Source organism: Hyaena hyaena, unplaced genomic scaffold (assembly GCF_003009895.1).
Source record: "Hyaena hyaena isolate Hyena2069 unplaced genomic scaffold, ASM300989v1 scaffold_198, whole genome shotgun sequence".
In the NCBI taxonomy this organism is placed as follows: domain Eukaryota; kingdom Metazoa; phylum Chordata; class Mammalia; order Carnivora; family Hyaenidae; genus Hyaena; species Hyaena hyaena.
The window spans coordinates 2159097-2184454 of record NW_024080829.1 but is presented as its reverse complement, the minus strand read 5'-3'; the positions used below and the strand labels follow the sequence as shown (position 1 = coordinate 2184454).

The following is a 25358-nucleotide window of genomic DNA, read 5'->3' as shown; positions in this document are numbered from 1 at the left end:
AAAAATGTCATGCATTAGGGGCGCCTAGGTGGCTCACTTGTTTAAACATCCGACTCTTGTTTTCAACTCAGGTCTCACCATCTCAGGGTTGTGAGATCTACCTCTGCGTTGGGCTCCACAGTGGGCTTGAAGCCTGCTTAAGATTTTTTCTCTCCCTCTTCCTCTGCCCCTCCCTCACTTGCACTCTTTCTCTCAAAAAAAAAAAAAAAGTCATACATTAAATTTCCATGAATGTATGTTAGGCATACAAATGTATCTCTAAATAATTTTATTACATTCCCTATTTATTTAGGCCTTATAAATACCATACATTATTTTTATTATAGTAGTTTTATAGTATGTTTTACCATATGGTAAGTTCTACCTTTTTCTTTTTCATTAGTTTTCTTGCATCTATTATTGCATCCAATTAAAAAAAAAAAGAACATAGCTTTTTGATATATGTAGGTCTACTTCCCAATTTATTGGCACAATCTTGTTCAGTGGATATGTAATTTAAAATGTTTAATTAGGTTACAAAAAATAGATTTAACTATCTTCCTTTAGGAATAAATTCATTCCAGTTTTCAGTTTTTCTTTCAAAATACACAAACGGGGATGTATGCAGAGTAAAATAAATTGTTTACGAAAAAACCCTTACAGTTAACTGGAACTTCTTTAACTAGATGTGAAAAAGTTATTATGTAACGACATCTCTCTTGAAAAAAACAGACCGAGTCTCTGAATATCAGCAACACCAAGAAAAAAGTTACAGTCCTTAATTTTTTAGATCATAAATGTATCAAAAATAGTTTTTTAAAAAACTCACACAAATTCATTAACTAAAATAGATTTGTGTGCTACTATCAGTATTTAATTATGAAAGAGATTATATTACTAAATTGCTAAAGAAAACATTAAATGATTTTCTCTAAAATAGATGGTAATACATGACATTATTGGAGTGCTATCAGAAAAATCCAGATGGTAGGAAAACATAGGACAAATGCTCAGATACTTCAATAACCATTATTACCTGTCTGGACCATAACTGGATCAAACAAACTGTAAAAAAGAAACTCAGTGAAATCTAAATACTAAATATTTGATGAAACTAAGGAATTATTATTAATTTTTCTTAGGTGTGATAATAGTATTGAGGTTATGTTTTCAAAAAGAGTTCTTATCTTTTGCACATATGTACTGAAACATTTACAAATGAATTTACAAAATATCTTGTATTTGCTTCAAAATATTTTGAGATAGACAGCGATAGTATAAACAAGAATGCCATGAGTTGATGACTACTGAAGCTGAAGTCATTACTTTTCTGTATGTTTAAAACTTTCCATAATAGAAAATTCAAAAAAAAATCCACTTAGAGGAAATTCAGGACTGGTAATTTCAGAGAAGGTGATTGGTTGTGCGCCAATAGCAGAGATAATTGTTTGGGCTGAGTTAAAACCTAACTGGTCCAAGGTCATTACTCCAAAAGGACTCATTTCAGAGGGAAAAATAATACAAAGAAGTGATATGATACACTGCAAGATATACCAAGGTGGAAAAAGAGTTCAAACTTTCAATTAAAGGTAATTTCAAACATTTTTACCTTGAGTTCCAGCCTTGTGGTATTTGCCTGGCACCGATAAGTGGCGAGAAGAAAGTTGTCATTTGACTGGGAAGAATACAAAGTTAAGGAAAAGGATGAATTCACATATTTATAATCATAAAAACATCATCAATAATAATGGTTACTATTAACAAACCACATATCATTTGGGTGACACTGTGCTAAGTGCTTTTTTCTTACTCCTACAAACAACCCTATGCGAACTTGTACTAAATAAGTTTAAACAGATGGAGAAACTGTAGCATTTGGGTTAGGAAAATCTCCCCAAAGTGAGTAAGTAATGAAATCAGAATCCAAATTCATACTTTTAAGATGCTAAAAGTCATGTTCGTTCCATCCTGAGTTTCTACAATAACATTTTTTTAATGTTTATTTTGAGAGAGAAAGCAAGGGGGAGGGGGCAAAGTGAGGAGAGGGAGAACCCCAAGCAGGTTACACACTGTCAGCACAGAGCCCAACGAGGGGCTTGAACTCATAACCATGAGATCATGACCTGAGTCAAACTCAAGAGTAGGATGCTCAAATGACTGAGTCACCTACATGCCACTACAATACTTTTAAATATTAATTTTTCTAAAAATTTAACTGATAGCACAAACTTCTAATGTTTATAATAAGACAAAACATCAGTGTTTGGTGTTGAATGTCTCTGATTATCATGGTTATAGCAAATAGCACAGTGCCTGGGATGATACTATAAGCATTCAATACATGTTTGTGGAATTAAATTAGACAGGTTACTTCAAATATGACAACATCCTAAAACTGAATATTAAACTACTAAAAACAGAAATATATCTGGGTCTATAAATTGCAAAAACAGACAAGGCATCATGAAATACGTAGTATGCAATTTTCATGTACTACTATTTCCCTGTTTTTAAAAAGTAACTAAAGAAAAAGGATGCTAGTATCAAACAGAAAATTTGAACATTTTAATTTCAAGTCATTTAAATTTAGTAAACAGAATATCAATCAACTTAAAAATAAATACACTTTCATGTGGTTAAAAACAAATGTTATATCTGACAAAAACTGAGGACTGATGGATGTGGGGGGGAGGGGGGATGGGCATGGAGGAGGACACTTGTGGGGATGAGCACTGGGTGTTATGTGGAAACTAATTTGACAATAAACTATTTGTAAAAAATAAATAAATGAACATTAAAAATTAAAAAAACACAAATGTTACATACCTAAGTACTTATGAGTAAGATGATAAAGATTAAAATACATGAAATATCTGGGATTAGGTTTGGGATAGGAGAGGGAGGAGAGCATAAAACAAGACCTGCCATATGTTGAAGTGAACAATGAGTACATGGAGGTTATTATACTATTCTCTCTACTTCTGTATATACTTGAAATCTCCATATTAAGGCTTTTTTTTTTTAAAGCCATCATTCTAGAAAATGGGCTTTAAACTAGTATGCAATACTCATTTCAAAGAAACCTTCAATGATGTAAATAAAATAGTATAATCTTTCACAGTAATTTCGGGATTAAGATTTTAAGATTAACGATTTTTTAAATGAAAATAAAAATGTAGGCCTTAATCTATTATGTTTTATTCTCAAACAGGGATGACAAACCATATATATTGCATAATACAAGTATGATAAAATCTCTTTAAAAAAAGCTTTACTATAAAATTAGATTAAAAACTATTCCCTAATATAGTTATCAACTTTGTTCTTCATCTACTCATTTTATTCTTGCCTTTTTTATATGTATAACGACTTGCCAACTCTAGTCACCATCTCCAGCTCTGGCTTGCCTTCTCTGATATAACCATTCCAGACCTTATCTTCACCCTAACTTCTCTCCAGGAGCCACACTTTGCTCTGAGACTGCTAGTGTGCTAGTATTGGGCAGGAAGTAGTGATATACTAAGCATATCAAAAGCTCTGGTACAGTCTCATCCAAGATACTTTACACATGGTAAGTACCCAACAAATGTCTGCTAAATAAAGGTTAAGCAAGATTCAATGAGCCCAGAAAAGGTGAAAAAGAACAAGCAGAAGAAACAGACCATGTTTAAATGTAGGAATGTGTGAAACTATATAGCATTTTCAAGAAATTTTAAGAACTTCAGTTTGGCAGAAGTAATGTGCATGGGAGGGAAGGTAGCAGCTGTTAAGAGATAAACTAGAGATGTAATCAAGAGCTGAATCATGGAAAGCTGTTATGCCACAATGAGAAATCTGACTTATATGCAGCAGGGACAAGAAATGTTTAAAGGTTTTGAGAAAAGAAATGACACGGTGATGTTTATATTTTAGGAAGACCTCTCTGGTGGCAGTGTACAGCAGAGCCTGGAGGTGAGAGGCAATACTGGAGATAGAAAAACTGGTAGATGAGTAGTTCAAGGAACCATGATAAGGGTCTGAAAAGTTAAGAGAAGTGGAAATGAAGCAGAAGTACAGAAGCCAAGGAGACAGAACTGGCAAAAACTATTGACTATTTGGATTTAATAGATCAGAGAAATGAAAAAATCTAGGACAACACCCCAGTTTTCTGGATTATCTGAAAATAGGGAAGATGAGGAGAAGCAGATTTTGAGGGAAAGGTTATGAAAAACAGATCGAAGAAGAAACATTAAACCTTAGTAGCATCTGCTAGGCTTTATTTAAAATGGCATAATAGAAATGAAAGTGTCTGAAAAATTCTTGATATTTTTTACTCACCTCAGAATCACAGCTGCTAAAGCTGACAACAGCAGAATTTTTATCCACATCAAGTAAATCTATTGGAACATCACTCTACAGTCAATATTTAAAGACAAACAAAAAATGGTTCAGATGGAAATCTAAAAATTTTCACAAAACTTTACTTTCTCTAAGAGTTCTCTTTAGTTCTAGTTCATGTTCATCTTTAAATCTGAGCACACAAATTCTCTTAATTTACATTTGGTAATATGTACTTCTAGAAAATAAATGCAATAAAGAATAAATGTTGTATCACAATGACTTATTTTTTTCTAATTTGGAGTACTGGAGATCATAGACCATCATCTCTCACCACCCCTTTAGAAGTATAATCTTTCTACCTATTTTTGTCAATGCTAAAAATGCTACCATAGGCTGAAAATAATAATATGGCCATTCTGATTATATCAGTTCATTTTTATCAATTTATTTTTCATCTGCAACACAGAAATGAGATAATTTTTACTCTCCTCTAGAGAGGTAGTTTCTAGGGCACTGTTGTTACACTCAGTTCTATCCTAGAGCTGTTTAATTCAGCCCTTATGCTAGCATTACTTAAGACAGAGTTCAGCCTTTAAATTTTAACTAATAATCTGATCTCTCCCCCACATCTTTTTAAACCGTCTTCTTTCTCCACTTTATTCTCTTCTTATTTTCTTATGGGTTTTCCATCTTTTGTTTGTTTCCCATTCATCCTACTACCATCCTTTCCCACTCCCTGAATATCTTGCAATTTATAGAAAAACTAATTAAATATATTATTGAATGGAGTTGTGTATTATTATCCCTAAATTTCACCTTTTATCTACTTTGTCTACTGACCCACCCAGAAACTGGTAGTTAATGAGCAAGCTATACTGTAAGCTACCATTTTAGAATCTTAAAAAAAAAGGTTCTAATAAGGGCTTTAAATACTGCAGTTTTCTAAGTCACATCTCTTAAAATTCTCTTAAGGTCAACCAAAGAACAAATTCCTGACTGTTCTTTTTAATGCTTCTTGAAATTTAAGTTCATCAGTCTTTTGTTTAATAATACTTAATAGGATAAATAAAAAGTAAAAATATAACTTAGATAATCTATGAGAAAACTGATTACCTAATATAAGATTAAGATAAACCTTTAAAAGTACTATGTAAGCTAAATGCAACATTTAAAAGATAAACACTTGGGGCGCCTGGGTGGCTTAGTCGGTTAAGCGTCCGACTTTCGCTTAGGTCATGATCTCGCGGTTCGTGGGTTCGAGCCCCGCGTCGGGCTCTGTGCTGACTGCCAGCTCAGAGCCTGGAGCCTTTTTCTGTTTTTGTTTCTCTCTCTCTCTGACCCTCCCCTGCTCACGCTGTCTCTCTCTCTCTCCTAGAAATAAATAAAAATATTTAAAAAATAAATAAATAAAAGATAAACACTTAAAATTACTGTCTAAAATTAAGTGTTCAATAATAATTAGTGCATATGACTGGTCTGCAAAATTGACCCAATCACAAAACAAAGAAATTAGATATTTTGCTTACCTGTATTAAGACATTATCTATTGCTGTCTGCACCTCTAAGATGAGGCTGTAGCTGGCATCATCTTTATTTAATGTAAACTTATCATTTATACTAAATGAAGGTACTGCTGATTTTGCTTTGCTGGATTGGGAAGACTGTTGATATTTCTCTCTTTCCTGTAGTATCTTATACTGCAGATGTTCCAGCTCACTCCTAGAGAAAAATGTATACAACTGTCACCTACAAGTATAAACATTTGAAGTCCTTAAAATGATTACAAGAATTTGAGACATTTACTTGTACAAAATGGATTTTTATTATGACACTAGAACTAGAACTATGACACTAATACAAAGTTTTGTTTCTATGATTAACCAAACAATTCCACATTATTTATGTCTAATCTAAAAATTAAAACTCTGTCCCATACCAGCAATATTAATAAAGAATTGTAAGTATCAAGGCAGGTTGAAAATAATAAATTTTAACATATAAATCCAGTTACAGTTACATATAATACTAATCAGAAGGGAAACTAATCGTACTGGGGCAGAGAAACAATATTAGATTTAATTTGAAGAAACAACATGTGTAAAACCAGTAAATATATGCCTTTCAGTAAAAATTAGGTGAAACAGACAAAATAAGGAGGCTGTGGAGTACTAACATTTTGGGAACCACAAGATGACCATGAGCCAGCAGTATAGCTGAGGTTCTTCTATCAAGTGTTGAAAAGGATTCTGCTAACATTGAACTATACAGGCATTGCTTCATTGCTTAGAGTCACTCCAGTTAAAGGGAAACACCATATGCAAATATAGCAACTAGTAACTGAGAAACAACAGCATGAGGCTTAGGCAGCCCCCAACATGAGGCTTAGCCAGCCCCAACTTAGGGTGAAAAGTCTGGGTAAGAGCTTGAAAGGGATTTGTGCAATAAACAAAGGAAAAGATTCATTCCTACAAGAAATATTTACTTAGTGCCTCATATGTGCCTATGTTGAAGGTACTGAATGAACAAGACAGACAAGCTTCTCATGAGCTTATATCCCACTGGAATCAGGAGGGACAGACTCGGTTATAAATATAAGGTATAATACTGAGGATGTGAGATAATAGTCATTAATTCTGCTTGGTTTCCTTATTACATGAATGTTGGAGCTTGGAGTCCTAGTGGCTGTGCTAACCTGGCTTGTGATAAACTTATGGTGTAGTGTTAGTGAACTAGTCCTTGTGGTATTTTGCTGCCTTAAAAACTTACATAGCCCTCAGTGACCACCAAAAACAGATCGGCCTCACCGCCCCCAAGAGGTTGTAAGGGTTGAAATAGGGAAAGTAGTCATTAGAAGTTTCAGCAGCTCCTACTTTATTGTATGAAGCAATTTTTTTTTTTAAATATTTTTATTTATTTCTATGAGAGAGAGAGAGAGAGACAGCGTGAGCAGGGGAGGGTCAGAGAGAGAGGGAGACACAGACTCTGAAATAGGCCCCAGGCTCTGAGCTGGCAGTCAGCACAGAGCCCGACGCGGGGCTCGAACCCACGAACCGCGAGATCATGACCTAAGCGAAAGTCGGACGCTTAACCGACTAAGCCACCCAGGCGCCCCTGTATGAAGCAATTTTACTTGAGTCTGGAGTCTCTTTTCATAGAACTTGTCAAACTGAACAGGCCACAGAAGCAATCCCTGTGTCTAAAGGAGTCATTACTCATTTCCAGTAAGAAAACTGATAAACCAATGTTACAGATTCATAAGCGTCCACAGGAGCAGTAAACATTATAATTAAGAAGGAATACAGTTGTCTGTGTTGGTTTTATTTCTAATGTCTGTGAAAAAACAAACCATTACAATTATCTATAACTAAACAAATGAAAAATACAATTTTTGATCTAAGAAAAAGTATAGAATAAAGTAATATTTTTATAAAAAATATAAAAGGTATATTTCTAACTGTAAAATACTAACAGCACTTACTGCAAATTTTCCCAAACTGATAAATTTTATTTAAAAAGGTGACAAAATAATTGTATAATTCCTTCCAATAAAAGATATTGCATCATTAGTAATAAAAAACCACACACTTTATAAAATTAAAAAAAAGTAAGCAAAAAAACCCAAAATTACCTTAAGTTAGAAATTTTATTTTGCATCTCCTGATTAATTTTTACTTCTTCTCCTGGTCCACTTTCCTTATGTACAGGCTCTGTTGTCAGACCTGTAACCCAGCCTGTAGAGATGAATTACAATCATGCACCATTAAGCACTACTAGTATTAAAAGAAACCCCAATACATATGTCACTTTATCCACTAACATCAACCTTATTTAGTCTTAGGACTTATTCTCCTTCAAAAAATAAAATAAAACAAAAAAATTTATCAAGCTGGAAAACATTCAAGCCATAAAGCAACTACTTAATAAGCATTCTGTGATACTATTTTTATTTTGCCTAAACTACTATACTACTTAGAAGTATCTTTCACTTCTCAATTTATAGTTTTAGTTTTTAAGTATGAAATAAGCCAACACATTCTAGCAAGTTCAAAAATACTGATGAATTAGAAGGGTCCTTCAAAAATCAGTTATATCAAAAGTTAAACTTTTTTTTTTTTGCAAGGCATTGCTTATTTTAAGAATGTAAAAAAATCACTAACTCAAAAGCAAGGGAATTTTTATAAGAAATATAGACAGTAACAAAACATAAACTAAGTTTCAGTAAATACTTCTTTTTAAACCAATGAATATCATTTACTTTTCAAAGATTAACTAGAACATGGTAAGTACTCTATTATTCACATATTAACTCTTTTATAAACCAGTACATCTACTCCTTCCCTCCTTAGTTTTTAACCAATAAAGGTTTTAATGTTGTATATAAGACTGATTTACTAAAAACACTTGTTTTAAAAAAGTTATCATCAAAGATAATTTATTAAGGTGCGCCTGTGTCAGTTAAGGGTCTTTCAGCTCAGGTCCTGATCTCAGGATTGTGAGATTGAGCTTTATGTTGAGCCCTGGGCTGAGCATGGAGCCTGCATGAGATTCTCTCTCTCCCTCTCTCTCTACTCCTCCTGATTCATGCTCGCTTATTCTCATGCAGTCTCAAAATAAACATTTAAAAAAATAATTTATTAAATGTATGTTTTTTCTTACGGGTTCTTTCTTTACCTATGATCATTTCCCTTACCTGAATATGTGGATACCACAATTTCATCATAGCCTTCTTTCCCTACACAACCACCTTGGATAGATGTGACACTTTCAGACAACATCTAAAATAAATTTAAGATCAAGCAATTCATTAATAACTAAAATGTTCACAGACATATTAAAATAAGACATAAAACTTATTTTCCTGTCTCCAGACATTCAACATACATTTATTGAATACTTATTGGAAACAATAAGATTGGAAAGGCAAAAATCCTGCACAAATGGCAGAAAATCCCAGTGCTTTTAAATTTGGGGAAAAGAAAATTGAAAATGACTCATATATTTGTGTGTAGCACTCAGCCAGAGTAGCTACATAAAGAGCAAAAATCATTTATTTATATAAAGAAGGTTTTTTTTTAATCACATAAGCAAAATTCCCAACATGTTTAGTCTATCATCTGAATTCTACATACCACCTCTCATGTGTTTTTTCCAAACAGTTTTTGGAAATGAATAAAGAATAAAGTTTTTTAGTTGAATAAAGGAGATGATAGCCTCTATTAAACCTTTAGGGAATTTTTATCCCCATATTATCTATGTCTATACATACTTTGTCTATACATCACAACATCTGTATTTGCTGATCTGCAGTTAAAGCTGGGAATGAGGGGTAGCACTAGTAGAGAAATCAGACAAATAAAAGCTGATACTGAGTTGTTGTTTTAAAACAGCCTCAATCCATCCTGCATAAAGCAGGATGTGAAAACCCTGGCCTGGAGAACACTACTTCATGAAAATGAAAGATTCATTTTACAGCAGAATGATTCTCCGTGTAACTCTTTACCTTGGCATAAACAAGCTTAACTACATTTAAAATCTGTGGACTAAAATTACTCTTATGTAGTAATTCTTATTTGGTACACTCTTGGGTGGCTAGAAATGAAATTGCAACTTTTCTCTCTGCTTAAGGATGTTTTGATATTGTTCTACTTTAAAACAACAGTCTCGTTTATGTACCCAAATATATAAATGTTACTCCTGTAATCCACTATGCATTACAGAAACTAAGGCAAAACAATATTTCAGATATACAATATTTAGAAACCAAATGAAGAAGTAATTTTTTTATTTAGCTGGAATGCAATAGTCTGTTATTCAAACACAAGAGTAGTCTAGAGAAGATTTTGATAACATCAAGGCAGCAATATTCTAAGCCAAACACAAGATTTTAATATATTTAATAAAATCCAAACCATCACAGTCATCTCTATAATTATTTGATGACTAGTAAGCATATATAGTCTTTTTAAAAGAACTGACCTGATCAAATCGTAGAACAGGCTCATTTGCACTGTCAAAACTATACACTTCCACCATTCCATCATCTCTCCCAACAAGTAAATCTTTAACCCCATCACCCACAATGTCAAAGCTGTCAACACACAAAATACCTTTAAAAAAAGATGATAGTGGTGACAAGTTATTAATAAAACTAGTATTACAGTCAAGTACAGACAAAGTAAGACTGACAAAAAAATGTATAGACTGAATCCGAATGGGGAAAAAACAACAGAAAACTTGGGAGCTTAATCAGGTGTCCTCTTTTCCACCCACATTCATCCATTTCCAAGACTTTAAATATAATCTAAATGGAAATGGCTCCTAAGTTTTTATCTCCAGCTCTGGCCTCTCCCCAGAACTCCAGGCTCATACATCCAAGACTCTTTACAGTATCTTCTTTCAGACATCCATTTGCTTCTCAAACTTCCCATGCGCCAAAGAAAATTCTTCATTCAGCTTTAGCACACCCCCACAGTGGTCCTTCCCCAAACTCTTCTCATCTCAGTAAGGTATCACCCAGTTGCTCAGGCCAAAAATCTAGACTACATCTCTGATTCCTCTCTTTCTCTCACTGCCCAGACCAAATCCCTTAGCAAATCTTACCAGCTCTATCTCCAGAATATATAGTGAAATTGAGTCCTTTCAATTTCCATCTACCATTGGCCTAGCCCAGACCACCTATCTGTAGTCTAGACTAAAATAAATTCTAACAACTATAACAATGATTTCCTAACTGATCTCCATACTTTGAATTTTGGGCTGCTTTCCCAAATCCATTCTCCCTGGTATGCTTTTTGTTTTGTGTTGTTTTGGTAGATTAGATCATATCATACTCTCCAAAGATTCCCACTGCACTTAGATTAAAATTCAACACTTTTCCAAGGCCCACAAGGATCTACATGATAGCCTTATGCTACGTCTCTGACTCCTCTTGCCATGCTGATGCATTTAGTCACACTAGTCTTCTCTTTGCTACTCAAATAAACTAAGTCTACCTATGCCTCAAGTCCTCTGCCCTGATTTTTTCCTCTTTCTGGAGCATAATTTCCCCCCAAATTTTTACATTACTAATTCCTTTTTTTTTTTTATCAATCAGATCTCAGCTCAAATTTCACCTCTTATGAGACACCTTCTATTATCATGCAGTCTAAAGTTTCTTCCATCCATCCATCACTAATGAATCACTCTCTGAGATTTTTTTCAGATAACTTAGGTGAAGTTATCTTACTTATTCATTTGTTTATTCTCTGTCTCCCCTAACAAGTATTTGTGGAAGAAATAAATGAATATATGAATAGAATATGTATAAATAGTCATTTTACTACTTTCTAAGTCATATTTAAATTTCCTCAGAAAAGTATAAATCCTTTAGAAAACAGGAGCATTCCCTGACTCACTGTACTACTTCCTTGCTTCATATCAAATACTCCTAAACTCCAATTAATTCCCTACCAGTGAATAATGGATTAGATCTTATGGATGGACATTAGCCCACAAAATCCTACCTATCCTAAATTACTATTAGCATTGCTTAATTAAAAAATGATGCCAACATATGACACACCTGGAAGTAAACAAAGAATAAATAAATCTGAGGTGGCTCTGGGAATTGTTAAGTTTACCAAACACTATGAATAAATAAAACAGAATGAACTATATAAAATTTAGGATATTTAATAATCAATGACATTCCAGAATAATAAACTACATCAAAACATACCTCCCCGCTTTTTCTCATTTCGAATTTCCCACTTGTGTATTGGTTTGGAGGTAGTAATCTGAATAAGCCCAAGTTTTCCATCTGACGTTCCAAACAAAAGGTCTTCTCCAGAGTCACCTAGTTTATAATTATAGTCAACATGTTATATTTATCCCATGACTCAGAAGACCTCCTTAAAACTGAAAATTTTTCACATACATGGACTTTAATGTAAAAATCTCATTAAACAATATAAAAAGACAGAAAACTTAATTTGAGAGGATGGTTATATAGTCACAATATTTTATAAACTAAGAGATAAGACCCTTCCTTATCATCTAACTTTAAGATGAGGAAACTGAAAATTGAACTTCAGTAATTCATTATTATTAGTTACCGGCAAGTTATCAGATGACTACTGTCTCAATTCCAGTTGATTAATATATATTAAATGATTAAAAACACAACATATAAATGATTAACTATACTTAATATATAAATGATTAAAAACCTGAAAAACCCTTATTTTATCGTGATTACCGCCATTTCCATTGTGTAGTGCTAAAACAGTAGGTGGCCCAGGAACTTCAGTTTCATACATCACGTCAGAGCCCTGAAGGAGAACAAATATTTTAAAACTGAAACAGAACACAAATTTAAAATAATATACATACTCATACTCCTTGATAACATCAACATTCATATAATGAACTCTAGAATAAAACTGCCTAAAAAAGTTAGCCTGTGATTATTAACTTGCATTTCATTAGTAATTTTGTATATGTTAACTCATTTTATTTTTTTAATTTAATTTTTTTTTGCATTTATTTATTTTTGAGAGACAGAGTAAGACAGAGCATGAGCAGGGTAGGGGCAGAGAGAGAAGGAGACACAGAATCCGAAACAGGCTCCAGGCTCTGAGCGAGCATTCAGCATAGAGCCTGACACGGGGCTCGAACCCACAAACTGTGAGATCATGACCTGAGCCGAAGTCGGACGTTCAACCGAATGAGCCACTCAGGTGCCCCCTAACTCATTTTAAAATATGTAAAGATCAATAAGAAATATTTAAAACAATCTACGCTTACAATACTTTTCATTTTAAATACCTTGTTTGCCTGAAAATTGACACTGGGAAATTTTCCTATCAAGCTTTTCAGGAACAAGTTGTTTGTTCTGTTTTCTTTAATTCAGAGCACAAATATTTAAACAGACCTAAAGTTACTTCCTAAGGAAAATTCTGGCCTTGCCTTTGGGTATTTCCAAAACCTACTCCAGTGAGAGGCAGAGTGCCTGTTATTTAGATAAGAAAATAAGTTATGTCCATTTATTTGTCTCTCTCAAAATTCTGCCACTTGTAATGTTTTCATTTAGTATACAGTATTTTGTGAAGCTATTAAAGAATGAGGTACTTATAAGTACTTAAAGTTACATGGAAAAAATATCTCTGATATATCATTCAGTGAAAAAAAGAACTTGTGAAATTATAGTAAATATGTAATAACATTTTTGTTAAATCAAATATATATTGAATATATAAAAGTCATGTGCTTTATCTTTTATTTAAAATTACATTTGAGATTTCATAGATATCAACTATATAAACACAAAAGAATACACAAGAAAACGAAAAAAAAGGCTACCTCTGGGGCAATGGATAATGGGGAGTAGATGGGGAGGGTGGAAGTATGAAGGGCAGACCGAAGGTTTCAAGTTTTAACTTCTCATAAATCCTTAGTGAATTTTTTTTTATAGTAAGCACATGGATCTCTTCTAGTTGAACAAAGCAGAACCTAGAATCAGCTGGAACAATTTCTAATTGAATACTAGCTCCTGTTAAAAGCCTTATTCAAACCATTCATATTTGGGAGCACAGGCTGTAGGAGAAATTAATCATTCATGCCTCTAGTATGAATCTTGAACATTATTTTCCCATGGGGGGAAAACCCCTCAAAGAACCACTGGATTTGTCCTTCTATAAAAGGACTGATACCAAGAAATGGCCATCTGACTATGAAATTCCAAAGAATGAGATAGCTTGTGATGGCACAGAATAAACAGCTAGATTTTTTTGTTCAACTGCACTATCATCAGCCTAAGTTTCTGATCCAAATAGTCTACCTGTTCTATGTTATTTGCATTAAACTTTAGTTTATGGATACTGGTGTGTGTACATATGTGTATTTTATTGAAAGTCACTTTTGAAAAGACATAGGTGTAACTATTATACTAATAACAATATCTTATGCATCATGGTTTTTAATAGAAATATAAGGACAATAAAATGATTTTTCCCTCTATCATTCATTTATTTACCCAACAATTAAGTTTACTGGGTGCTTATTTTGTTGCACATATTGTCATAAATATGGAATAAACTCAAATGATACAACCCTTGATCTCAACTATTCCTTCTTTGTTAAAGCCTAACATCCACTCCTCAACCCATTTCCTCCATTAATTTGATTCTGGTGGGGGAGGGAAGGATAATGGAGGAAGAAGGCCAAAAAAAAAAAAAAAGCTGGAAAGGGTTCTATAGCAAAGGCACTCCATTCAGAGTGGACTAACTCAGAAATTATGTATGGGGGTGGGGAGAAGCATCATTTTTCCATATATGCCTCTTAAAGCTCGCCAAAGATCTTAATACATTTGCCTCAAGTTAAAAAAAAATTAACTTTCCAATCAAAAGGCATTTTTTCCAGATATAATTTTAAGTAAGACATTTAAAGTGGTAGTAATAAGTAATTTATCTTAAGTACACATTGTTCAGCAATATTTTTTTTACATAAATTATGAAAAATGATAAAAATGAAAATCACAGAAACCTGTAAAACTCTGAGCACTCTGTCCTGGCATGCCAATACCGGTGTTATACTAGGTAATCTTTCCACTGGAAGGCAGATGACATCATTGATTTTGTCCCCAGAAAGGTAATAATGTTGGTCTTTGCAGTCACAGTAATGGTTATAGATGTAGCTTGCACTGAGAAAGAGGTCTGAGCCAGATACATGCCTGAGAACATTAAAAGTAATACAAAATATCCATATTTTAAAAAATAATAATAGAAAACTCCTGAATTTTTTTGAGATGAAAATAAGTTTATACAGTTTCTATCATTTTATCACAGATTTAAAGAATAACTTTTTTCCTCCTCATTTCCTCTACTTAATTTGTAGCCGTTAGGTATAACACTGATTTTGAAAGCTAAAAATGAAGACCTTAAGTTTTTATGCATCTCAAAAATTAAGCTCAGAAAAACTGAAAATAAAGACAATGATAATTTAACTGTCTACATCTGAAGACAATAAGAAAAAAAGAACTTTTTTTTGTATGTGTACTATGTGCCAAGCACTGTCCTAAATGATTTACATGGATTACATGGATTAGTTTAATTCTCATAATTCTGGAAACCAGGGACCATTATTATCCCTTTTCATAGAGAACAGTAAAATGTTAGGTAACTTGCCTAATGGCACACAACTAGTAGTGGAGTAGACTGCATCAGGTGGCTTTTAGCTCTAGAGTTCGCTTACTACTACACTGTCTAGTAAAGGCTGTTGGAAATGAATCTACTTTAAACTAAATGATAAACATTGAAACAAAATGATTTCATTAGATTTTTATCTTGAAAAGAGAAATAAAAAAGTTCATGTAAAATTATATTTAACAAAATTTAGGCAATAATCATAACAACATTCTAATTCTTATATCAATTCCTGTTTTCACTGGGGGAGCTGAAATTTGACAAGAATTATATACTAGTTTATTATCTTTCACTTGGGAAGGTAATTTTATTTGAAAGTTTCACATATTTCTCTACTTCTAAAGACTAAAAATTTTTGGTATTATAATTATTCCTTATCCTATAATGATCCTCACTGATTTTCTCTTCTTCCATTATTGCTTAAGTAGCCTTACTTTGTGGCTCTGCATACGATTTCAGTAGTCCTCAGTATCGTTTTCATCAACCTAACAAAATTCTATCTTTTCAAGATATAAAGTTTCATCTTGAAATCCATCTGTATTACATTTGCAGTTATACTGCAGTTACACATTTTCAAAGTACTGCTTACAATCACTATTGTTGACAAGAGTGGGGATAGATAGAAGCATTAAGCAGGGAAGGGATGCATAAGTGGTAACCAACTTTTTAAGTGTTCTCTTATTAAAAACTGTCAAGTTATAGCCTTGTTTTCCTGTGCACCCTTATAAATTTGAGGATTTAGACAATAAATTTTAAAAAATTAAGTGAAGATCCTCTCCATCTCACCACTGCCACTCCAGAAAAACCATTTAAGAAACTAGCAAGAGAGACTACTGGCTGGGAAATGCCTTATCTTCCTCAAACCTCTGCCCATATATCCTTCTGAATCTGAGTGATGATAATTATTAATTATTTTGATTTTAGTATTTTATAATTATCATTGGCCATGTCTATCTACAAAAGCATTTTAAAAGTATTCTATTCTTAGTAAATTCACTCCCACATGCCACTGTTTAATTCTTACCTAATCTCACCAAACCAAAGTTCTGCAGCCTAGAAGTTAGTACATGCGATATGCATTATACATAATTACATAGGATAGCTCTGCATTACACGGAACTCTGGATTAAGTTAGTAGTTTTCACACCAAGGTCTGGTTGCTTATACAACTTGGATGCATCACAGTCAAAGGAAGAACTTTTTCCTTTTAACCCACTCCTAATAATTCTGATTCTGCAGGTATGAGTAAGATAAGAAATCTATTCTTTTAAGCTGCCAAGGGATTCTCTTCAGTAGTAGGTTTGAGGAGAGTGGGTTCGATAAACTTTAAAGCCCTTTTCAGCCCCACATGACTAAAAAAACTAAAATTTAAATTGCAAAATCTCACATATCTGAAAGCCATTAAGGGAGTTATTTCTTACTTAGTGTCTTAACTGATTTACCTAAAATTATATCGTATCAGTAGTTACCAACTTCGAAGGCCAGCTTTTTAACATAATGATGCTACCTCATAACCAAAATTACCAGACATCAAAGGAACAGGAACCTAAACACCTCTAGATTTCTTTTACTTTTTTCTTTTACACCTTGATCATGAATCAACTGAACCAATATAAATACTATGAGAGTCTTTAGAAAACACTTCAACAACCAATTGGTTTTGTACAGATTCTAGGTTAATTAGTTTCTGACTAATAAAGTACCTTTAGACAATTTTACTTCCCAGGAAACCTATTAAGATATAAAGCTCAATCTGATGTTTGTCACCTATCTAAAATATTGTAAATGGATACGTAAAGATAAAAAAAAGGATGAACATACATAGCTTTAATGCTTTCAGTGAGGTTTGTTTCAAAAGAGAGGAACTGTTTTCCTCTCTTTGTGAAGCCTCTAATCTCAGATCCTGCAGCAATAAAAATTTTCTCCTGGGGTGTGTTAATAACCCCTCCTAGCTCCAATCTTGCAATCTTCTGCCCCGGTAAAGTCTTGAACACTGCCTGCAAAAATCATCAAGGAAAAAATAAAGAAGACAAATTTACTGTAAGCATGTTCCTTTACTATAAAAATACACTGTGATTTCAAAAACACAAAATATTATAGTTCCATTATATAGAAACATCTTGAGATACAAATGTATTTACTTCAGTGGGGCTTTAAGGTTTTGGGCTAAATATCTTCAAAATTTAGAACTGCCACACATATTTCAGCAACATCATTAAAATCTAAACTCCTGCAACTCAAAGTAGAGTTCATTAAGTCGTGTCATTAGTATGATTAACCTTATTAAGAAGGAAGACTTTCAAGCCCAACCCCAATTGTACTGAATGAGAACCTGCATTTTAACAAGATTCCTCCACTGGCTCCAATGAACATCTTTTTACACTTGAATCATCTTTTTAAAATTAATCTCTCTTGTTTACTTTATAATTTTTATAAATTTTAGTAGTATAAATAAAAGATTGAAGAATTTATTGAAAACCTGAATGTATAATTTGATATCTCTCTAACTAGAAACACCATTTGTATCATTAATTTCTTCCTGATTATTTTCCATATTATTATTGGTACCAGTTTCTCTCTCTCCCCTCTAATGACTTTATACAGAGAATAAAGTATGTGATAGAATATACAAATAATAAAAACACTGGGTTTCTGAGTGTTTACCCTATCCATCTTTTTATAAATTCTACATAATGTGTAGTGAATATGTAAGCGTTCCCAGCTCAGACCCATTGCTTGTAAACTATGATCTGTCAATATGATAATGTACTAATCACATCCTTGATTAGATTACATTAAGCTGCAAAGGTGATGGGATAGTCACTTCCATGTTATATTATGTTACATAAGACTCTACCTTAGCTGACTGGACAGATTTTCCTGCTGGCCTAAAGTAGGTCACCACGTTATGAGAGGGCCAGTGAGAGGACCACATGGCAAAGAACTGTGGGGCCTCAAGCTGTTGAGAGCTGGCCCTAGCTTACAGACAGCAATAAAATGGGGACCTCAGTCCTACCACAGCAAGAATATGAATCCTGTCAACAACTATGTAAGCTTGGAATAGGACCCCAGCATCAGAAATGAATAGAGCCTAGCTGATATCTACACTGTAGCCATGTGAGACATGAACCCAGACTCCTGACTCACAGAAACTATGAGCTAATAGTATTGATTTAAACCCCCAAAAGTAATCTGTTACACACCACAGGAAATTAATACATCACCCTGGATGTCAAAGGTGTTTTACAGCTAGCTAGCACACGACTGTGGTGTTGCCTGTAGCCTCATACTTCATGTAACTACTTTTCTCACAATGGATTTTTCATTGTTTTTAGGACAATTTTAACCTAAGAGTATTCAACAATTAGTGCATTTCTCTTTTAGAAAATCAGTCAGTTAGGTGTCTGACTTTTGGGTCTTGATCTTGGGGTCATGAGTTTGGGCCACACGTTAGACTCCTTGTTGGGTGTGGAGCTTACAAAGAAAAAAGAAAAGAAAAGAGAAAGAGAAGAGAAGAGAATCCTTTTTTCTCCTAAAAAATAAAAAGCTACATATACATACCACCGCTTCTCCCTTCTTCATGCCAAAGCACATAACTACCCCATCGTGATCTCCAATAACCACCTACAATAGATTGAAGAGAATCTGAAATTACTATAACTATGCCTTATTAACTTGTATGGGGGAAACAAGATTCTCAAAATATAAATCATAATTTTGAAAGCAGAGATCAGAAAATCTAGGAAGTTGCCTGTGCAAAAAATAATACTCCAAGAAGTTACAAGAAAGGGGCAAAGTGAAGGTAGGGAGAACAATTATTGAAGTTCTTAGCGATATATTCTCTTCCTACAATGTAAAGAGAACAAGAGAACAGAAACAGAAATAGCAGGGGGGTAATATTTTTCTTTAACTAGAACATAATAATATGTTAAGATTAATTTTCAAAACAGATTATCAGTTAAAGTTGTGACTGACCTACTTGATAGTTTAAAAACCTTTTTAATAGAAAAATTTTGGTAAAAAAATTTTACTGTATGTAAAAGTAGTCAGAATACTATAATGAATCCCCATGTATCCATCACTCAGCTTCAACAACTATCAACATGTAACCAATGGATTATTTTGAAGTAAATACAGATGGAGATTTTAACACTTATATCTCAGGAACTGGTAACCAAGCAGACAAAAGAGAAGGATCTAGATTAGAAAAACAACTACCTCTGATCTAATACGTATGTACATGTGTATGTACATATGCATGTGTACATATGTGTAGGATGTGTGTGTGTGCTCACATGTGCATAAATAAGCAATTCACTCACCCTAAGAATTAAATTATAAATGTTCTTTTCAAGCACACATTAGAAAATTGATGATGTATGAGGACATAAAACAAGTCTCTAATATCAAAGAATTGATGTTGTATAAGCCACATTCTTAGGCCTCTGACTCAACTTTGGGTGTGGGGGATCACAAATCCCTTTGTGCATTTGATGAAAGCTATGGACTTTCTTCCCAGAACAGTGAACATTCACAAATAATTATGCACACATTTTCAGATTTATGGATCTTTGGTACTGGCAGATTTCTATTCAGATGAAAAAATACTAAGAATAGTTAAGGTGTTGAGTTTTTTGTTTTTTTTAACACTACAGTACTCTAATACTTTGTGAAAATAGTAACTACAGGGATTCCCAAAGTGTGATTTTAGATTCCCAGGGTCAACAAGAACTTTGTAGGGAATCTGCCAAATGAAAACTATTTTTCTAAGTAAGTCTTTATTTTTCTTTTTTGCTAGGTTGACATTTACAATTATGATGCAGAGCAATGGTGAATAAAATTGCTGGTGTCTGGCAAGAATCAAAACAATGACAACAAAGCTTACTAGTGGTTGCTGTAATCTTCATCACCACTTGAGAATAAAGAAAAAAATCGAACTTCATGTAAGAATGTTCTTGATGAAGCAAAAATATTATCAATCTTGTTGAATTTCTGGCCCTTGAGTCATGTCTTTTGAATATTTAGTGTGAGAAAATAAAAAATATGCATACTAAAAAGCACTTTTGCTTCATACCAAAAAGGACTTATATACTTGTTTCAGTCACAAGCTGAACTATTCAGTTTTTTCAGGAAATACAAATTTTAAGAATGAAAGAACAAGTGGCAACTGTTAACAATGGTTAAGGGGTGCCTGGGGGGCTCAGTCGGTTAAGTGTCTGACTTTTGGTTTCAGCTCAGGTCATGATCTCACTCATGGTTTGTAAAGTCAAGCCCCACACGCACGAGCTCTGCCACTCAGCTCTGTGCTAACAGCGAGGAATCTGCTTGGGATTCAATCACTCCCTCTCTTTCTGCCCCTCCCTGGCTTTCTCTCTCTCTGTCTCAAAATAAATAAACATTAAAAGAAAAAGACAACTGGGAGCTTGGGCGGCTCAGTCGGTTGGGCATCCAACTTCTTCATGAGCCTCACAGTCTGTGATTTGAGCCCCGCACGGGGCTCTGTGCTGAAAGCTAGCCTGGAGCCTGCTTCATATTCTGTGTCTCCTTCTCTCTCTGCCCCTCCCCCACTTGTATTCGTTCTCTCAAAAATTTAAAAAAAAATTTAAAAAATAGAATAAAATAAAATATTAAAAAAAGACAATGGCTAATAGTAAGCTGTTATTAACACTTGGGTATTTGTAGACATAAAAAAAAAAACAAACAAACAACTAATGGAAGTGAGCTTGTCATTTTAAAGGAAAACAATTGAGAGTATTTGCTCCCAAAGATAAAATTTGGGTCTTCAAGTGAAAATAAATACTTTGGAAGACTTGAATCTGCCACTGTGAGCTTGACAGCTACCTCATAATTAACAACTTTTCTGATCAAATCAGTAATGATATCAACAAATGTGATTTGCTTTATATTCTATAATAACATTTGGAACAGTCAATATTTGAACATTCAACTTTTGGAAGATCTGTATAACTCAATGAACCAAAAATCTCAAATGACCACTATAGGATGCTATAAAATCATACTTGGGTAAAAGATCCATTCAAAATGGTTTTTAATGTACCAAAGTATGAAAAGCTAATAATATGATTTCTTATCCCACATTGCAACTAATGTTTAAGAAACTACTATTTGTCAAGTATATGTGTTATATCAAATACAAAGAGTCATAATTACCTGCAAAAGCTATTTAAATAACTCCTATTTTCAACTATGTGTCTGTGTGAGCTGGATATTCTTTGATACTTCAACCAAAACAACAGGTTGAATGCAGAAAACAGACATGATGCCTTTGCTTATGCCAGACTAAACAATTTGCAAAATTGTAAAACAATGCCATTATTCTCACTTAATCCTCTTTTTGTTTTTGAAAATGCAGCTATTTTTCATTAAAAAGTTATTTATATAATAAACATGTAATAGGTTAATTATTTAAAAAATAAAATAAATCTTATACATCTCTCAGTTTCAATCTTAATATAGTAATCTTGACAGATACAACCTACATAAACAAAAGTTCTTTAGTCCTCAATAATTTAAGAGTGTAAAAGGGTCCAAAGGCCAAAAAAGTTTGAAAAGTTCTGATCTAGGAGACCAAATACAATAAATAACAATCAGAAATCTGTTGATTTATCTGAGTAAAATGTTATTATATCAGAATACTGTATTTATTTTACAGCTATTAAAATATCCTACCAGTCTACTAAGAAATTATAATTGGCTTACAGAAATCATAGGATCAATATTTCTATAAAAATTATCATTATTGTTAAACAGAAAGTTCAACATCAAAATATTTAATTACTCTTAAAAATACAATGAAGTTTAAAAAGCATTTTCCTAGAGCACCTGGGTGGCTCAGTCAGTTTAGCATCCCACTTCAGCTCAGGTCATGATCTCATAGTCGGGGAGTTCCTGCCCGGCATGGGGCTCTGTGCTGACAGCTCAGAGCCTAGAGCTGGAGCCTGGAGCTTGCTTCTAATTCTGTGTCTCCTTCTCTCTCTGCCCCTCCCCCACTTGTGCTCTGTCTCTTTCTATCTCTCAAAATAAATAAATGCAGTGGCACCTGGGTGGCCCAGTTGGTTAAGTGTCCACTTTGGTTCAGATCATGATCTCATGGTTTATGGGTTCGGCCCTGTGTCAGGCTCTGTGCTGACAGCTCAGAGCCCGGAGCCTGCTTCAGATTCTGTGTCTCCCTCTCTCTGCCCCTCCCCTGCTCACACTCTGTCTCTCTCTCTCAAAAATAAACATTAAAAAAATTTTTTTAATAAAAATATTTTCCCTATATCCTGTTGTGCTTTATCTTTCTTTCTTTCTTTCTTTCTTTCTTTCTTTCTTTCTTTCTTTCTTTCTTTCTTTTTTAATATTTTTATTTATTTCTAGGAGAGAGAGAGAGACAGCATGAGTAGGGGAAGGTCAGAGAGAGAGGGAGACACAGATTCTGAAATAGGCTCCAGGCTCTATGCTGGCAGTCAGCACAGAGCCCGACTCGGGGCTTGAACCCACGAACCGCGAGATCATGACCTAAGCGAAAGTCGGACGCTTAACCGACTAAGCTACCCAGGCACCCCTATGTTTCTTTTTTATATGCACAACCGGGTACACACTGAGTAAATTATTAACAAGAAAATGGAATATATTTTTCAACAAGTTTGCTCATACTATATTACAGATTGTACATAAAAATTATAACATCCAACTGTCTGTGGATGTCCCTTGGTATTCCAACCTCTGTTCAAATTAAAACAAATTTATTTACATTTTAACATTAGCATTTTAAAAAAAGTAACTTACTAATAAAGGAATATAAACCTCTCCTCTGTCAGAGCTAAAGAGATAGGCAGAAAGAAACCAGGATCTCTACAGTACCTTTTGTGTAGCTCTATGTCTTGAGGCAGGAAGTAACTTCATAGTCTTCTGAGAGGTCACTCCCACCTAAGGAAACACACCAGCCACCTAGTGAATGTTTTCTGATACACTAATTTGAAATGATTACATAAGAGATTAAAAGGACCAGCAGATTCAGATCACAGTGAGCTTTATTTTATAACACAATTAATGATATGAAATAATTATTACCCGTGAACTTACTTTCAATGAAATACGCCACAAACCACAAAATATAGTAAACACTCCAAAATGGTAAAACTTATGATATAAAGTCATCAAGCCAAAAATAATGTGACACTAGCGGCAACATACTTTATGAACGCATATTTTTAGAAACCTTCGTTAGAAACCTTCGTTAGAAACCTTCGTTAAAAATAACGTTAGAGTTTCTGTAAAGTGATTAAAAATCTTTGGAAATAGATTACAATTATTAAAAGTGCAACATAGAAGATTTTTGTGAAAATCCCGAACATGCTGAGGGCAATGTCATCCAATCGGATAGTGAGGACTATTTTACAAAAGGTATGGAAGAGGAAAACAGCAGGAAACTGTCACTAGTAGCGCACAGTATGAGAAGAGGCAGGGAGGAGGCAGACATTGCAGCAAACAACAGATCCTGAAAGGGATTAAATATAGTGTATAAGTACAGCTTTATTCTGTATTCTAAGCAGCAGAATTAAAGTTTAAAGTAATCTATTTAGATTTGCATTTTTTAAAATGTTTTATTTATTTCTAGGAGAGAGAGAGAGAGACAGCGTGAGCAGGGGAGGGTCAGAGAGAGAGGGAGTCACAGACCGGAACAGGCTCCAGGCTCTGAGCTGGCAGTCAGCACAGAGCCCCACGCGGGGCTCTAACCCACGAACCGCGAGACCATGACCTAAGCGAAAGTCGGACGCTTAACCGACTAAGCCACCCAGGCGCCCCTTGATTTGCATTTTTGAAACATCATTCTAACAAGTGATGTGAAGGATGGCTTGGAGGAGGTGAAGCTGGAGGTTAGGAGCCCAGATAAGAGGCTATTTCAATTACTGGAGAAAGAGAAGATGAGAACCTGAACTGGGGGTAATAGAGATGGAAAAAATGGGATCAAATCAAGAGATATTTAGGATATAAGAAGTAGTAGCCAAATGTGGTGACCAGTTCACTACGGAAGATATTAAGGCGGGAAATACCTGGAGTAACTAACAGGGAAACTGGCCCTGCAAACGTTTGTATCATGAGCCAAAAGAGAATTACTGAAAAAGGAGATGAAAAAGAGGGACGGACGGCTAGGGCTGAAATACTGGGAGGCAGGATGGCCTAAGGGAGAGAACACCAGCTCTGGAGTCTTGAGACTCTGTTGAAGGAACTTCATTCTTTTCCGCTGTTAAGTAAATTACTTTCTCTGAGTCCCTGGACCCCCATCTATAACATTATCTACTCTAAGAATTTTTATGAAGAGTAAATAGTAATGAATGTTAAGCTCTTCGAAGAAATTGCATGCACAATAAACAGTTGTTGTTACTTTATTGATAATCTGGCTGGTGAGGTCCAGCTCAAAGTGAGAAGTGTGTGGAGCTCGAGAGAAGGGGCTGGGGAGAGGATGGAAGGAGATTGGGGAGTTACGGGCCCACCGGTGGCTGAAGCCAGGGAGGACTACTGCCCTGAAGAGGAATCCGAGATCACGCCGGATCTTTCTAGTATTCTAGGCATATTCTACATATATACTCTATATAGAAATTATTGTATTTCTACATATGCTGGCGGGCGCCAGCAACGCGGGAGCGTGTGCCGCTTCTTTCCAAGTCCCCAGGGACCCTCAGGGATGAGCAGGAGCCGCCCGTGACGGCGACGAGGGCGCTGCACCCAGCCCCACTCCGCCGCTGCACTCGCGCCTGGTGACCCCGACAGACGTCACTGCAATGGCAAAATCCCCTCAGGGAGCCGCACCCGCTCCCGGCGACCCCGACAGATGTCAGTGGAAGGACAAAATCCTCTCAGGGAGCGGGGCTCGTC

At 34.5% G+C, this 25358-nt stretch overlaps 1 protein-coding gene across 1 annotated transcript in view; it reads right to left on the bottom strand.

The window, feature by feature from the left end:
• The window catches only part of BBS7 (Bardet-Biedl syndrome 7), a 37290-nt gene that overhangs the window by 11546 nt on the left and 386 nt on the right, over positions 1-25358 (bottom strand). Inside the window, exons 2-13 of the mRNA XM_039241604.1 lie at positions 23343-23408; positions 19041-19103; positions 17301-17476; positions 14821-15007; positions 12536-12608; positions 12017-12133; positions 10276-10406; positions 8990-9074; positions 7928-8030; positions 5826-6018; positions 4297-4371; positions 1589-1654 (exon numbers count right to left, since the gene is read on the bottom strand). Coding sequence (XP_039097535.1) covers positions 1589-1654; positions 4297-4371; positions 5826-6018; positions 7928-8030; positions 8990-9074; positions 10276-10406; positions 12017-12133; positions 12536-12608; positions 14821-15007; positions 17301-17476; positions 19041-19103; positions 23343-23408 — 1335 coding nt within the window. The remainder of the gene's footprint in view (positions 1-1588; positions 1655-4296; positions 4372-5825; positions 6019-7927; positions 8031-8989; positions 9075-10275; positions 10407-12016; positions 12134-12535; positions 12609-14820; positions 15008-17300; positions 17477-19040; positions 19104-23342; positions 23409-25358) is intronic.